This window comes from Neomonachus schauinslandi, chromosome 5, assembly GCF_002201575.2.
Source record: "Neomonachus schauinslandi chromosome 5, ASM220157v2, whole genome shotgun sequence".
NCBI lineage: Eukaryota > Metazoa > Chordata > Mammalia > Carnivora > Phocidae > Neomonachus > Neomonachus schauinslandi.
Window position 1 is genome coordinate 83,795,386 of NC_058407.1, and position 17,158 is coordinate 83,812,543.

The 17,158-nt window shown below is 36.0% G+C and overlaps 1 protein-coding gene across 3 annotated transcripts in view; it reads left to right on the forward strand.

The window, feature by feature from the left end:
* The window catches only part of ABCC9 (ATP binding cassette subfamily C member 9), a 131,969-nt gene that overhangs the window by 80,633 nt on the left and 34,178 nt on the right, over positions 1 to 17,158 (forward strand). For all 3 annotated transcript variants that reach the window (XM_021690780.1, XM_021690781.1, XM_044914911.1), the window contains 8 exons: positions 1,775 to 1,912; positions 2,060 to 2,185; positions 6,242 to 6,338; positions 8,650 to 8,879; positions 9,537 to 9,685; positions 9,900 to 9,969; positions 12,035 to 12,192; positions 16,060 to 16,152. In XM_021690780.1, coding sequence (XP_021546455.1) covers positions 1,775 to 1,912; positions 2,060 to 2,185; positions 6,242 to 6,338; positions 8,650 to 8,879; positions 9,537 to 9,685; positions 9,900 to 9,969; positions 12,035 to 12,192; positions 16,060 to 16,152 — 1,061 coding nt within the window. The remainder of the gene's footprint in view (positions 1 to 1,774; positions 1,913 to 2,059; positions 2,186 to 6,241; positions 6,339 to 8,649; positions 8,880 to 9,536; positions 9,686 to 9,899; positions 9,970 to 12,034; positions 12,193 to 16,059; positions 16,153 to 17,158) is intronic.

Consider the following 17,158-nt stretch of genomic DNA (forward strand, 5'->3'; position numbering starts at 1 on the left):
TCAGTTCAATTATTATATTCTTAGCTCTATGATTTCTGTTTGGTATTTTTTAATATTTTATATCTCTTTGTTAAAATTCTCGCTTTATTCATGCATTTTGAACTCTATATCAGATAAATCACTTACTTCCATTTCATTAAGATTGGTTCCTGGAGATTTATCTTGGTCCTTTGTTTGGAACATGTTCTCTTGTTTCTTAATTTCCCTTGACTCTCTGTGTTGCTTTCTGTGCATTAGTAAAGTAGACAGCTCTCCCAGTCTTGACAGACTGGTCTCCTGTAGGTGATGAACCTCATCAATCAGCCTGACCCAAGCTTTTGGTTGCCTCTCAGAACTTTGTGACTGCCCAAGCTGCTGTCTTTATTCTTACTGATTCCCAGTAGTTGATGGTGTGCTAAGACCCATCAATGTCCCAAAAGGGAGGATTTCAGTCAGCACCTAAATGGAGACTGATTAGAAGCTGGACCTTCAGGCAGCAGCTGGGAAAATATTTAGTCAAACCCCTTCCAGGGAGAAACTGGGAGATGAGCATTTTTGCCTGCTCTATAATGCACTGAGTCAGGGTGTATAGCCATGTGGCGTGCTCCTATGCCTATTTAAAAACTTCTTTGTTTGCTATAGTCCTGTGGGACTCATGAATGCAAGCCCTGTTGGCTATCAGAGTGAGGTGATGGGAGCCAGTACATTTAGTGGCCCCCGTAACAAGTGGGACACTAGAGGTGAGAAACTCCTTCCAGGGAGATATTGGCAACTTGGTTTTATTGTTAGAGTAGGTTGGAAAGAAAAGACAGAGGAAGTGCCCAATGGCTCTTTCAGGCTACAGGAAAGATCATAATCAGCACTGTTCATGCTAATTAGAAGTTGGACCCTCCAGTAGCAGCTTGTAAAGTATACAGTCAGACTCCTTCCAGGGAGATGGAGAAAAGGGCTTTTTTGTCTGCTCCCTCTGTGCTGAGTTTTGGAGAGATAGATGTGGTAAGTGCTCATGTGCCTATTACCAGCTGCTTTTTGTTTCCTATATTTCTGTGGGACTTATCAATGTAAGCCCCCTGGCTTTCAAAGCTTAGTGATTTGGGGGCCTGTTCCTTGGGTAGCAGCCATAAAAGTTTGGGCACTAGATGTATGGTCCCAATCCTTCACTACTCAGAGAGAAGCTGGGAGTTAGGGATTCCCTCCAATTGTATGGTGCTATGCAGCAGGTGAGGTTTGTAGTGAGAATGTGTCTCAGCCTTTACTGTCTTTTAGATGGGGTATTTTTTTAGTTTTCCAGTGTGTAGAAGTCACTCAGCTGGTTCCTGGATTTCTCTCAGAGGTAATTGCTCTATGTGTAGCTGCATAGTCAGAGCACCCAGGGTAGGAGGGAAATTTAGGAACCTCCTATGTCGCCATCTTGATCTGGAGTCTATGACTGTTTTTATTATCTAAATTTCAACTACTGGAATTATTGTTTTATTCTTTCTTCAGTCTATTGTTAAAGGTTGTCAAGAAGTGTTGTCTTTTGAGCTTGAAGTTCTTATATATAATAATACAAACCACCTTGGATATTGTTATTTACTTTTTAAATAATTTTTAAGGTGAAAGAGAAAATAAAAGCTTCACTTTTAATTTAAAACCTTTTCTCAACAATTTAAATATAGACAGGGTCTGTTTTTTTATAAATTGGATGTTAGAGATAATTTACTCTTAGTTATTTATATTTCTACTTTCTAGAGAAATTGAGTCATATCAAGAATATAGAAATTGTTTCTTCTTCTCTCCATTTTACTGGTTGTAGGATGATCCATTCTCTGCCCTGGACATTCACTTGAGTGATCACCTAATGCAGGAAGGGATTTTGAAATTTCTCCAAGATGACAAAAGGACACTTGTTCTTGTGACTCACAAATTACAGTATCTAACACATGCTGACTGGGTAAGAGTTTAAAATAAATTTCATTAATTTTAATGTTATAGTCATATTAATAAATAGGGACATTAAGAAATGCTGTCTGAGATAAAATAATTCATTTGGCCAGTTAAGGATTTTTGTCACAGTTTTGCTAATATGTGCTTTCTTTAGATCATAGCCATGAAAGATGGAAGTGTATTAAGAGAAGGGACTTTGAAGGACATTCAAACCAAAGATGTTGAGCTTTATGAACACTGGAAAACACTTATGAATCGGCAAGATCAAGAATTAGAAAAGGTAATTGCTCATAAATCAGAAGAGTTCAGAGTTCACTTTAAAAGAGTCATGAATATACTGTATAATTATTAAAAATTTGTTTAAAGGAGTATTACCATTTAATATTTGATGATATAATGGTTCTCATTTGAAACCTAAAGTAATTATAAATTTATATGTCATTAATAAATAGGCTACTTTGGGGGCACCTGGGTAGCTCAGTAGGTTAAGTGCCTGACTTCAGCTCAGGTTGTGATCTCGAGGTCCTGAGATAGAGTCCTGCGTCAGGCTGTACGCTCAGTGGGAAGCTTGCTTTTCCCTCTCCCTCTGTCCCTCCCCCTGCTCGCGCATGCACATGCTCGTGCATGCTCGCTCTCTCAAGTAAATAAAATCTTAAGACAATAAATAAGCTACTTTGAAACAATACAATTCTAATGATATCTTTTGGAGGAAGTGCTCTCAAGTTTTTAGGAGATTTTGATTTTAATTTGAACCATATTATAATTATATGTGTTTAAAACTTAAACTTTGCTGAAGCATGGTATATCATTATTTTATCTTAATTTTTCTTCTGTGTATCTTATTTTATTCATATATAATGTGAGGATATTTTCACTCACCACCTACAAATACAGGGTCATGGACGAAACAAAATCTAAGATGATTTTGAAAGAAGGAAGAGCTGTGAGCTGTGGGTGAAGTTGTTAAGCATGCCTGGAATAAGGCTGGGAAGTGAAGGAAGGTGATTAGGAGGAAATAAAAATTAATTTTTACATTGATATAGTTTTTAAGTTTAAAGCCTTTTTTTACATAAGCTCATTTGATTTTCACAAACCCCCAGAAAAAAGCAAAGAAAATATGGGAAATAAGTAAAGAAAATATGATCTCACTTTTATAGGTGAGAAAACTGAAGCCAAGAGAGGTTAAGTAACTTATAAGTTGTACAGTACATATTATAAGTGGTACTAGTTGGACTTAAATCCAGGTCCATATTCAGTGTAATTCTGGTGTAATGTTATGTATGATATAAATATAACATTGAATGAGGTGATAACGGAGTCGGAGACCAGACTGAGAGCAATGAAAGAACAACTTGTGGTTGAGAGGTGAAATTATAAATCGTATTAGTAAATTTTTTAAATGTTTGTTGACTTGAGACTAGAAAGTGTCCAGAATTTGGTACTCCTGGCCAGGACTCAACATTATAAAATGAAATTTTTGTATCAGCAAATTCCTGAGAATATCAAGAAATTAAAATGCATTATTTTTATAAAAGAATAAAAGGATCTCTGTTCCAATAGAGAGAGGAAGATAAAAAGTCAGACAGACCCTAGGATTTCTCTGTCTTCTGTGGATTTGCCAAAGACCTCAAAAGCAAACTACCTAAGGAAGAAAAGATATTTGTAAAAGTAGAAGTGAAGTAGAATGGGACACAACACAGAACCATTTAAATGAGGATAGTCATCAAAAAAATTATAAGGTACCATCAGCAAGTGCCCACTTAGGAATTATACTGTGAGAAACTTGATTGGGATGGCTCCAAATGACATTTTTTACAGTGACCTAGATGCCAGGGACAAAAGAATATGACGTAAGCTTAAGGAATGGGGCCACTTATGGTTTACTTTGGAAAGAAGATTTGGAAAAAAAAAAGAGAGAGAGAGTTGTTGGCTTGATTTTATAGTAATACTGACTATTAAACAAGCCAGGAAGAAAGTCCATTAAGTTGTATTTAGAAATGAAGTGATCACTTGAGATAGCATAACTCTATAATTAAAGACACATTACAGGGTTATAAATGAGCTGGCGGAGATACAGAACAAGTTAGGGTGTGGACAAAGCAAATGCAGTTGTGAGGTTGAACAGTGGCCAGTAGAAGCCAGAAGGAACCATGCACCTGTCCAGAATCCTCACCTGGGGATGCACGGAGGTTACTGCCACCTAGGGACGGGCAAGCATTGGAAATTCATTTGAAGGCAGTGAGATTCACACTGGCGGGGGGAGGGGAAACAGTTTCTTGTTCACTTTGTTATGTGGCAGGATGGGGTGTTTGCCAAGAGCACTGGTTCTCAACCAGGGTCTTGTTTGCTTTCTAGGGGACATTTGGCCACATTTAGAAACATTTTTGGTTGTCACAGCTGGGGGGCAGGTGCCACTAGCCTCTCATGGGTAAAAGACAGCGATGCTGCTAAACATCCTACAGTGCAGCCCCCACAACAAAGAGTTATCTGACCAAAATGTCAATAGTGCCAAGGTTGAGAAAGGCTGACCTAGAGCCAGACTAGATCAAGTAAGCAGAGAAGGCTGATGAAACAAAACATCCTGTCACTGGGCTTTAGACACAACTGTCAGTTTGAGGACTAAGGTGTCAATAAAAGAATATGTTGCAAGGATAGCAATGAAAACTACAAGAAGAAAGAGGAGATAACACTTTGAGTTGATTTAAATATTATTAAAAATTCTAGCTTGGATGACACCTTTATCTTCCTGATGTTTTTAAGCAAAATAAACTAACATCATTTGATATCTCTTGCCCCAACCCTCACCTTGATCCGATCTGTAACAGGCACTCAAGAAATACTTATTAGATAAATGAAACAAAATTCACATTTACTTAAGCCAAATATCCATGTAATTTAAAATATTTAACCTGTAATGAGCTTAATATGAGCATTTACTTGTAAGAAAAATGAATAAAGATTTTTTTAAGTATCTGAGATGTTCCATCTTTTGCTCACATAGCAGGGAGAGTTGAACAAGAACCAAATCTGCTGTTTTCCAATGTGCAGGGTCATTTCATTTTATTACCCTAAATGCAAAGGATCGAGTCAGCTTTAATTTTGTATTTAATTTTACATACAAGCTTTAGTTTTCATATCATTAGACAAAATTAAAAGCTGATATGACATTGTCTCTGAAAAAAAATGCTATTCAAGAGACACTTTAGTTTTCATTCTTTTTAAACCAAGAATCTGGAAGCAATAGAGCCTTCTAGCAAATCTCCTAAATCACACATGTTGTATAAGGCCAAAACGAAACAACAACACGATCACTACCTAGAGACTGATCACTAAGGGTTTATTTGTTTATTGATATAACAGTCAAACAGTGATATGTGTGTGTGTGTGTGTGAGAGAGAGAGAGAGAGAGAGAGAGAGAGCATATACAGAAAGCCCTCAATTTACCATGGATTCCAAAAGTTTGTGGGTCAGTTGTTTGGAACTCAGAATGCATTTCCCCATAGAAACAAGGCTATGGTTAGTTTCCCAAACTGTCCTGCAGCAGCGGATTTAACCCACAATGTGTCAGAACTGATACTACCACTCCAGTTCTGAAGCCAAGGGAACTAGGGTATTGGAAGCAGAGGAATGGAGAAAATGAAATCCCGCTCCCTGTCTTGAGCGCACAACCCTGACAAGTTCACAGTTTGTTTGGGGCACGTTTCCCTTCTCCTTCTGCATATTTCCCCCTCTTAGGGCTTTCTCTTAAGCTGCTAGGCACCTCAGTACCCTCATTTTTCATTTGCTTCAAAATTACCTACCTTCCTTCACTGCCTATTGAAGTCCATTTCTTTTATGCAGCTACCCTAGTGAGATGCTAAGGAAACTCACTCTGATTTAGTGATTTATAATAAGAGGGGATGAGTGATGGAGCTCTACCCAGTCTAGAACTGCACGCATTGTTGAAGGAAATTATTTATTAACATGGTTAAATCTTTAGTTAGAGAATTACAAGGAGTATCTGAAAGTGATGTCAAGATAAAATAAGTAGCAGTGATAGAATTATGTTTTAAGACTGGAGGAGGTGTCCCTGCTCCTGGGGTTGGCGCCATTGTGTTGTTGCTACTTGCCCTGGCTTCTTACTGCCCAACACTTCAGAGCTCTGAAGCCTTAAAAACCTCAGACGTTGCCTCACAATTACTCCTACAACAGGAGTTGTTGATCTCTAGAGAGAGCAGAGAGCTCAAGACTGGTATAGATAACTAATGATTGATATGTGTGAGTCACTGATGGGTAAGTCAAAACCTTCCTAGGGCTGTGAGCTCCTTGAATGATGATATCATGGTGTTTACTGTAGGATATGGAAGCTGACCAAACAACTTTGGAGAGGAAAACCCTCCGAAGAGCCATGTATTCGAGAGAGGCCAAAGCCCAAATGGAGGATGAAGATGAAGGTAGATCTTTTTCTTATATCTGAAACATTCAAGTGGGACATGACTGCTTTACCTTGGCTACTGATGCACAAGTATGTCTGTGAAGAATAAAAAGCCACTTTGCAGGGAGAAAAGAGCTAAGAAAGGAGCAAAGAAAAGGTGTATGTAATCCATCAACAGGCATCGTGAGCGGTTTCTAAGTGTGTCTTAGTGTATTTGTGCTGTGCGAGAGAGAGGGCTGAGAGGAAAAGGCCCTGTTTCGTAAATAAATCTAGACCCCTTGTTCATATAAATTGGAAAGTCTAGTAGAATGACCAAATCAAGTTATTAATAAAATGTCAGTCCTTCAGAAATAAGCAATAAATGGGGAATATGAAGAAAATACTGTTTTGAAATATTTATACTTGAATCATTCAGTAAGTCCTCAGGGAATTTTCATGACAATACAGCAACAAAGAATAAGAGAATTCCACGAAAGCCATTTGTTATGCTTCAGTTTTCTGGATCTAATAAGGTACAGTAGAGAAAAAAAGATTTCCTGGAAAATAGAGGAGTAAGATGAAATAATTACATTGCCTTGACATTTGTTGCCAAGAAGTTTGTAAGATAAATCTCATTTAAGTCCATAGGGTAAATGCACTATACTTCATGTTTCTTATACAGTTTTTGCTTAAGACTGCATTTCTACAAGCCAATTAAGAAAGAGAGAAAATTGTAATTTCAAGGCAAAGAATACCAAAATATGCTACCTTTATATTTCAGATAAGTATTCAGTATTTCAATAAATACTGATTGAGAGAGTGAATGAATGAACAAATGAATGAATAGATTTTGCACTTCAATTCCTTAGATTTAAAAATATTTTTAAAAATGTCTGGTGCTATAAACAGACATCAGTTTCTAGAATTTAAAACCAGTTATTTCTAATGCACTCTAAAAGTGGAGTCATGCCCAGTTACTCTCTCCAGTGTTCCAGCGGTTTGTATATGGCTGGATACTCTACCTTGGGCTTGTTGTGTTAATCCATTCTCTCGGGCATGTACTATTTTCTTACAGAATAAAATGATGTAATGCATATTAAAGAGCATGATATGCTATGTATTTCCCACTAGGTTGTTATTCCTGGTCCTGGTCCTGGTCATTATGTCTGTTTCTAGCCACCAGGAAGGGAAGAAGGGAAGTAGTTGCACGTATTGTTCCTAACTCCTTGCCATTGGCTACTTCAATACATGGACAGATTAGGTACTGGGAAAAGGATGAAATCTTGTATTTAGCTGGGCAGCCATAGGCCAGTTGAAATTTCAATTAATATGGAAACAGAGAATGGATGTTGGGGAGACAGCTAATAGTCTGCAAGTGTCTAGCACTTTCACCATGCAGATTTCTAATCCTGTCCTCACACATTGACCCCACACTTACCAAAGGACATACTATCTAAGACCTGTTCATTTGCTGCATCCAGTTCGAAATACTAGGATCTTTGGTGATGCTCATTCTTCCCATAGTGTCCATATTTAGATCTCTGTGGTCTGATAACCTGTAAACCAAAGTTATCTATCTTTGCTACCCACAACCTACTCAATACAGAGTAGTGGAGTATGTAACAGGATAACTGCAATGAAAATGGTCTTTGGAAAAGGAAAGGATGGGAAATGCACAACATTCACCAGACCACACAAATAATCAAATTTTGCCGGTGAGGAAATGCTGAAATTCCATCTTCATTATAGAGTATGTTCTTAGGATAACCATCTTGGAGTTTCCAGATGGTTTAAACATCTGAGAGAAACTCCCTGACTCTTGTCCTCTGTCCTCTGCTTTTGCTGTCTGGAAGGTTTCTTCTTGCTCATGCTCCTCCATGACCACATCTAAAATGGACCATAGAGAGCATAGATTATGCCTTCTTGGGCAATCCACAAACTTCAGAGTCTATTTCCTTCTGGTGAAGTTTTACAAATACAAAAATTTAGAGTTCAAAAAATTGTAAGTGTCTAAAGGCCAGACCTGTGGTTTTATTGGCAACACAGTTCTTTCGATAACTTTGTAAACTTCTAGTCTATACTTCCTGCCAATTTGATGTGTAATAAATTGGCAAATTATCTCATCCAGACATAGATGTTGCTTATTGTTTTGCTCATTCATTCACTCATTCATTCATTTTTCACCAATTTTTTAAATGAGGTTTTTCCCGGCTAAAAGCATTTAAAATTTCTAAGACTAACACTTGTATTTCTATAAATCTGAGGGATATTTTTATATGCTTTTTTGTGAGATAATATGAATTTTATCTACTTGTTGATGAGGAAAGCTTAAACTAATATTTTACATGCAGAGGAAGAAGAGGAGGAAGATGAGGATGATAATATGTCCACTGTAATGAGGCTCAGGACTAAAATGCCGTGGAAAACCTGCTGGCGGTACCTTACTTCTGGAGGATTCTTCTTGCTCTTCCTGATGATTTTCTCTAAGCTTTTGAAACATTCAGTCATTGTGGCCATAGACTACTGGCTAGCCACATGGACTTCGGAGTACAGTATAAGCAATTCTGGAAAAGCTGATCAGGTATAGTGAATTCTGTTTTTAAATCATCAAGGAAAAAATGTTGAGATTAACATGATACTCTTTTGTTTAGTTTGATATTAATAGCCCAAATGTCATAGGACTTTTGTAATGATTCAGTAAGTTAATTAAAATAGGACCTAAAATGGAATGACATGTCAAAATGGAATCTATTAGGATCATTTTTGTGTTTTAAAGCTTATCATAAGAAACATTTAAAGATAATGTTTGGATTTGGATTCAAGAGAGGTATATGCACATGATGTGTGTGTGTGTGTGTAACATATACACGGGACTTTTGTGTTATTGTTTTAATGGTATTGATTTTAACTACTGATGCCAATGTATTAGCTGGTTAATCTGAGATTGGGGATAGGAAGGATGAGCTCTACAGTGTAGAAAGCCAAGAATATTTCAAACCTGAAAACAGACTTTAATGCTTCATCTGCCTTTAAGCAAACCTTGGAAGAGAGTGAAGGAAACAAGGAGGGACATGGTGGGGGTACTGTCTTTAGTCTCCAAAAACTGCACTCCTTCAACTGTCTAAATTGATACAAGATAATGAAGTTGAAAATATTGTCTGACTTTGATATTTTGTGTTCTAGTAAGAAAAAACTGATAATGTCATATGTGGGTTTTTTGGTGTCGGTTGCTTTTTAGACCTACTATGTGGCTGGATTTAGCATACTTTGTGGAGCAGGTATTTTTCTCTGCCTTGTTACATCTCTCACTGTAGAATGGATGGGTCTCACAGCTGCCAAAAACCTTCACCACAACCTCCTCAATAAGATAATTCTTGGACCAATAAGGTAAAAATGTAATCATTTCTTATTCCCCTACACAAAATCATAAAAACATACATCTTTAAATTTAAGTGAAATGTGAAATTTTAGAGAGTGTATTTGGTCTTTTAGCAAATAAATAGGAACCTTCTCATTTTCCCGACTCTAAGATGTCCATTAGCAGTGCTCAGGTTCCAGACAGTTTACTATTATCATAGATTCCAATCTGTTTATTTCCTAGATTCTTTGATACCACCCCCCTGGGACTGATTCTCAATCGCTTCTCAGCTGATACAAATATCATTGATCAGGTGAGTGCCTGAGTTACTTCCAAGTTCAGAAACAATTTTTTCAGTATAAACTAGATAACATTTAAGATAAAACATGATTCCTGTTAACAATAGAGGATGTCTAAAACTTAAAGCCTATAGGCACACTTATCAATATTATATTCATAACAGATTTATAGAGTAAAAACTTAAAGGAAAACCTTAATTTGAAATAATTTGTGCATGTAGAAGAGGATACTTAGAGAATGAGCATGAAATAAAGGGAAATGGTAAAGAATAAACTAACATTTACTTTTTTTATTATAAAAAGGAATCATTTTGATCAATGTTGCCTCTCCATTCACAGCAAAATTCTTAAAAGTTTAGTATTGATGCAGAGTGTCTCCCAGAAGCAAAGGATGGAATGCCAAGCTGTCTTAGATGTCCTTTACTTCAACTAGACTGACTCTTTAATAAGAAAAGTTTCAGATGGTGTGATATTTTAGAGAATATTCCAAGGATGCCCAGTTTAGTTTTAGATCCCTCTGCCCTTCTAGAAGTTTGTCCTACAATTAAAGTCCTCAAACTCTAAAATTGGATCACTCCAAGAACAGACCCCTTAAGATAATGGACAAAAGGATCCATCAAATCCAGCACTTGTCTTTTCTGACTTTTCAGAGTTACCTTCAGAATACCTAAATTACCCTCAGTTTAGGAAAAGAATGCTTGATGCATGCAGCTGACTAAAAAGTATACTGAAAAATTTGATGTTTTCTTCGGTGGTTAGTCACACTGCATCTAAAACACTTCATAAAAATACATATGGAAAAAGAAGAGACAAAACAGTCCTTATTTGGAAGATGATATGATTGCCACCTAGAGAGTCCAAGAAAATTAGTACAATAAAAACCAGCTAGAAAGTTCAGAAGAGTATCTGCATAAGGTATATGATATAAAATTCAATAACTTTCTCTACATCAATTAAAAAATTAAGTGAAAAATAAATTCTATTCATAATAATAACAAAAACAAAAATAGAGAGAAACCTAAAAGAAGAAAAGAGATCCAACAATGCTAGAAATCCAAAAATCCTGTATATATAGAGAATTCCCCTATCAGATATCCAGGAACCATTATAAAAATAAAATACTCTGGTGATCACAGAAAACAAGCAGATCAAAAGAAAAAAATGGAGAACTCAGAAACACCAGCATATGGAGGGATTTAACACAGGATAAGTGTGGTATCTGGAATCAGTTAAAAAAAGGATTATTTTTTTTCAATAAAGGATGTTGGGACAATTAGCTATCCATAAAATACAAAGCAAATACATATGGAATAAAGATAGCCATATAAAAACATAAAACTATAAAATAAAATGTGGGAGAGTAGTTTTAGAATTTTGGGGTGGGAATTAAGTAAGACACAAAACTCTGAATAAAGAAAAAAGCCAAAGGAAATGACTATATAAAATCTTAAACTTCTTTTGAGCTAAAAGCATCAAAGACAAATTTAAAATGTAATAGATTAACTGGGAGAAAATCTGGCAACATATGTAAAGCAAGAGGAAAACATCCATAATCTGTAAAGAGCATCTAAAAATCAACAAGGAAGATAAATAATCCAGTCAAAAATATGAGCAAGCAAGATACAGAAAATTAAGGTAAATGTCTTACAGAAGAGCAATAGCTAACTATGTTTTTAATAATATGCTGTGTTTTTAATAATATCCATTAAAAAGAGAGAGAGATTTGTATATGGTAACATGGGAAGGTTTATAGTCTATCTTGTTAAGTAAAATAAATCAAGAACACATGGACAAATAAGATTTATAGTATAGTACCATTTCCATAAAATCCCCAAGATAAACAGACCGACAGACTGACCGATGATAAGTAGATAGGTAGATAGATGGGTAAAAATACTGAACTAAGGGAAGTGAACGAAGTTGAAGGAGTGAAGACTTGCTTACAATGAAAATGTTCATATACTACTTTTGTAACTAATTATATAACTTAACATTAATATAAAATGAATATTTTATTCCATTGTAATGAATATTTTCTTTGAGCTAAAATATTTTCCTTTCAAACTACCTTCTTAATAGCACATCCCTCCAACTTTGGAATCTCTAACTCGCTCAACACTGCTCTGCCTGTCCGCCATTGGCATGATTTCTTATGCCACCCCTGTGTTCCTGGTTGCTCTTGTGCCTCTCGGGGTCGCCTTTTATTTTATCCAGAAATACTTTCGAGTGGCTTCTAAGTAAGTAAAACAAAGTTCTATTCATTTTCAAAAGCCTATATATTTGATTTGCTGTGATTCAGATTTGCTGTAGTGTTTTTCAAGATTAGGTACGGAATTTGGAAATGCAACCTATTTTTAACATGATAAAACCTGTATTATATTTCATTTGGAGATCTATTATAATTGTTTCTGTAATTGGTTGTTTAAGCCCTGGACATAGATTAACATGTGGATTAACATGTTGAGTTTTGAGTCCACAAACTATGCCAAAGTTTTCATTCTGTTGTCCTTTTTCTGAACATGACATTGACAGAAAACTTGTAAAACCAAACACAGTTCCAAAGGGTAAGTGCCTTCATATTGTTCTATTCCACAAATGGGGAGAAAAGATAAAATATTGTAAAATGCTAAAATGCCTTCTGTAAAAATCTAGGAGAATTTAAAAAGGTTAAAAATTTAAGCCAGAGTGATGACAATAAAGTAGATAATCTTGAAATGTCTGATAGAAGAGCTGTAACTCCAAGAGATTGGAACTTTCCAGATTGGATCATTTAACACGTACTTGAGTACCCAGCCAAATATAAATAAAGGAAGCCATGAATCTTACATTCTTTTATTAACATAAGATTTATCATTTGCTAGATGTACTGTAGTTAAATGAAATGTAGTACAGTTGTTTTAAAATTTCCAGTTTAGCTTTGAAGGCTTTCTATATATATTACAGTGAATTTTATATCATTGCAATAATCATCTTATTGCAACAAACACTCAGTAAGCATTCTGTGTTGAAAATAATTGTGTAAGCCATGTGGCAGCTGAAGAGATCCACCTGACAAGAACCTATTCTCAAGAAACTTAATCTCTGGGAAAATAAAACATAGATAAGGTAATCCTTGTATGTGTATTAAGTGCTGGAATAAGAAGGTAAATACTGAGTTTATTCAGTAAAATGAGAATACTTAATAGAACTTGAGTGCAAAGAAGATGATGAAAAATTGGGGAAGGTAATAAGAAAAGCCAAGACTGTAGTTGGGATCCTCTCAATATATCATATAACATTTTTTAACTTAAAAAAATGTGGTTGTTTCTCCATTTCAGCTATGATTTAAGGTCCTTCAAATGTTAGAGATCTGTACTAAATCTAGAATGTTTTTTCATTCCCAACCTCATCCATTTTTCTTGTAGCAAACTCAGACCAAAAGGAAGAAGTTAGTCATGAGTTCACTCTTTCATTTCTTCTGGTACTATTGCTAATGCTGCTTGCTGGAGGGGCAAGATGTTCAGTTAATTCATTTCTGTTGTTTCTAAATCTATCCTTGTCTTGTTACCATTAAATATTACAGTCATGTCTTACTTCAGTCATGTACCAATTTGGGCCTATTTTTGCCCCTTTGCAATACAAATTGAGTGCAAAGACCAGGCAAATATTCCTAGTCCGTTATATATTGGAATTACAAATAATCAAATAAATAAATAAATAATAGGAATTGTGAATTTTGTTCATTATAAGAAAGAACAATCTGTTATTAGCATTGGTAGTGACTAAAATACGAAGATGATCCTTTTTAAAAGAGATTTATTTATTTATTTATTTTAGAGAAAGAATGAGTGGAAGGGGCAGAGGGAGAGAGAATCTCAAGCCAACTCTGCGCTGAGTGCAGAGCCCCGTGTGAGGCTCGATCTTGGGATCCTGAGATCAGGACCTGAGCTGAAACCAAGCGTCAGATGCTTAACCGACTGCGCCACCCAGGCACCACATGGAGGAGATGATCACTTTTGAAGAATTAACACTGATAATGGATTATCAACCATTCTTATTTGAAATTTTTTGAAAGTGAGCAAATATGACCACATGACATTAAATTTCACAGACAAAAAAACCTTTCTAGGGGCACCTGGGTGGCTCAGTCGGTTAAGCATCTGCCTTCTGCTCAGGTCATAATCCCAGGGTCCTGGGATCGAGCTCCGCATAGGGCTCCCTGCTCAGCAGGGAGTCTGCTTCTCCTTTTCCCTCTGCCTGCAGCTCTGCCTATTTGTGCTCTCTCTCTGTGTCAAGTAAATAAATAAATAATCTTTAAAAAAGAACAAAAACCTTTCTAGATGCTGAGGCTCTGCAGGACTCACTCATATTGAAAAGCTCAGGCAACTTAACAGACGTTTTGTAAACACCCAAAGGAATGAAAGTGGGAGACAGGAAATGTCATTGAATTTGGAATCTCTGAAATCAAAGACCTAATGTGTGGTTAGCTATGTAAGGAAGTGTTTCCTACTTATAAGAATACAAGGTCAAGCTATACACTCACCTTTTTGGTTTCACAAAGTATAGTCCTATAAACAAAGGCTTCTCCTTCCTAATTTTTTCCCTTCATTACAAACCTCAAATGTAGTGACCACCTGATACTTGTGTCAAATTGACAAATAGCCACTTAATTTTATGTTTAAAGTAGCAAACTACTCACATTCCTTCATATTCATTTTCCTCCTCCCCTCTTTCTTTCCCTTCCCTCTTTCTTTCTGTCTCTTCATCTGTAGTTTCTAAAGTGGACAAACCCATTGTAGAAACTCAAAAGAGATTTGCATTTGTTTGTGGCACTACACAGGCCACCCAGAATGGCCCAAGTTAATTGTTGAAGATTATGTAACAGTATAATTCAGTTGACTCTGGAAGGTGAATGTTGATGCTGCAACTCTAAATCCTCAACCCCAAAAACCTAAAAAAATGGCAGAAAAAAAAGACTGAAAAGAAAAAAGAGGGATGTTTTGAAACATATGGTATAACTCTTAGCCTATCTTCTAGAAATGCAGGCTTATGTGGTTTAAGGAAACGTTTTCATCAGTAGTGTGCATCTTTATCAAAAGGACGATTCAGGGGTTTGTCCACCAAACATTCACTGGATATCGTATATATGTAGTTTCTTGGAGGACCTATGAAAAAAAGTTCCATGAAGCATGGAGGCAAGGATTCAAACTCATTGTGGCTAAGGGCAAACTCATTGTCTTTTTCTTCAAATTCCTTTATTTTATGGCCCCCATCCTGGTAAATAATATGGTCATTTGTCAAGACTGCTAAGCTAGAAACAGCAAAGCCATATTTGACTCTTCTCTCTTACTCACCCTGCTACAATTCATTGATTGTTCCAGTTTAGAAGCCTACTTTTGGAAGACTATCTCACAATCCTTCCCTTGTTTTAAATCTCACTAGCATCCCAGTAATTCAGAGCTTTAAAAAAATCTCTGATGTAGACTATCTTAACTCACTTACTCTTTTTCATCCTTTATAGCCTCCCAAGTCATGTTGCTTAAGCATAGCCTGATCATTTTATTTCTAGTCTTCAGTGATTTTGTCCAAGCCACCCAGGATCCTCCACCACCTAGTCCCATCTCTCCTTTATACAGCCATTCCCCACTTCGGCACTCACAAAGGATTCTTAGCACCAGCCAGACTGAACCTGCCAGGTTCTTTAGTCTGCGGTGTTTGCTCTTGTTCTCATAGCTGGAATGCACTTCTTCTTGTCTGTTTTATTGAAGCCCTCCTCAAAGCTTAACATTTGGCCTAAATTCCACCTACTCAAAAAAAAAATATTATCCATCTCCTAGGTATGAGTTAAATATCCATCCCTTTGTGTCCCCATAGCAGTTTACTATAGTTGTTATACAAAGCAAGTAGTTTTTTTACAATACAGTGTATATTTGGCCTGGACCAAAATTCATTATGTACTCACCTTTCTCTTCCTCTTTAGATTATAAGCTGTTTGAGGTTTTTGTTAACTGGGTTCTAGAAGAAATTAGTTGCAATGACAAGTAAAAACCCTAATTTAGGATGAACACAGTAGCCTCTGAACCTGAAGGCATATGAAGTTAATTTTGTACTTCTCTCTGTTCTAGGGATCTCCAGGAACTTGATGATAGTACCCAGCTCCCTCTGCTTTGCCACTTCTCAGAAACAGCTGAAGGACTCACCACCATTCGGGCATTTAGGTAAGCAAACATATTTTCATTTTGCTGATTAAGCAATTACATCATCAACAAATCTATCTGCAAATAACTGATAATTGCTACCATTCTTTGGATGCCCACTGTGTGGGCATGGCAGTATTCTAAACTAGAAGAGAGAAAAATATGGCAATAAATGTTCGGAGTTAGTCTAATCCTCTGAAATTTTAACAAGAATAAAGAAAGAATGAAACACCATATTGGGAAGATACTAGCTGTGTAATATAGACCAGGCTTGTCAATTCCCTAGCCTCAGTTTCCTTATCCGTGAAATGGAGAAATCAACTTTGCTTCTTAAGGTCATTGGACTAATTGACAAATGCATGGGAAGCACTAACCATGGTGATTAGCAGAGAAGCACCCAATAAACAAATTAAAATAAGTATATTAATAATAATAATAAAAGAAACTACTAAAAATAAAATAAAATAAAAACTACTATATCAAATTATTTTAGGATTTAATCAGTTTTCTTCAGTTATTACTGGTTAACAGTAAGAACCCAAGCTTTTGATCAAGAGCATTTGCTTAACACTCAGAAAATTATCTGGCCCCTATTTTCCCTGTTCAAGTAAACTCAGAAGAGAAGGTGGCACCAATGAATATTTCATTTAATCTTGAAAATTGACATCTTAAAGTATGTCTTCTTGGAACCCTAAATGCAAATATGTAGTGATTTCAATTAGAGCTTTTTCTAACCTAAGAAATATTTATATTATTATATATATAAACTTGAATCAAAAAGTAGAATATAGAGATATAACCACCCACAATATGTATCACAGAATTTCTACATAAATCTACATAGACTTCATCATGAAGATTCACACTTTCTGCAGTGATGTGTTTTCCCATCAGAGTGCCTCTTATTGGAGATGGCAAAGCTACTTACTGATATTGAATGATAATATTAAGACCAAATTTGTATCCTGATAGAAGCCAGCAATGACCAGTGGTACTCCTAAGTCTATCATATTAAATATTACATTTT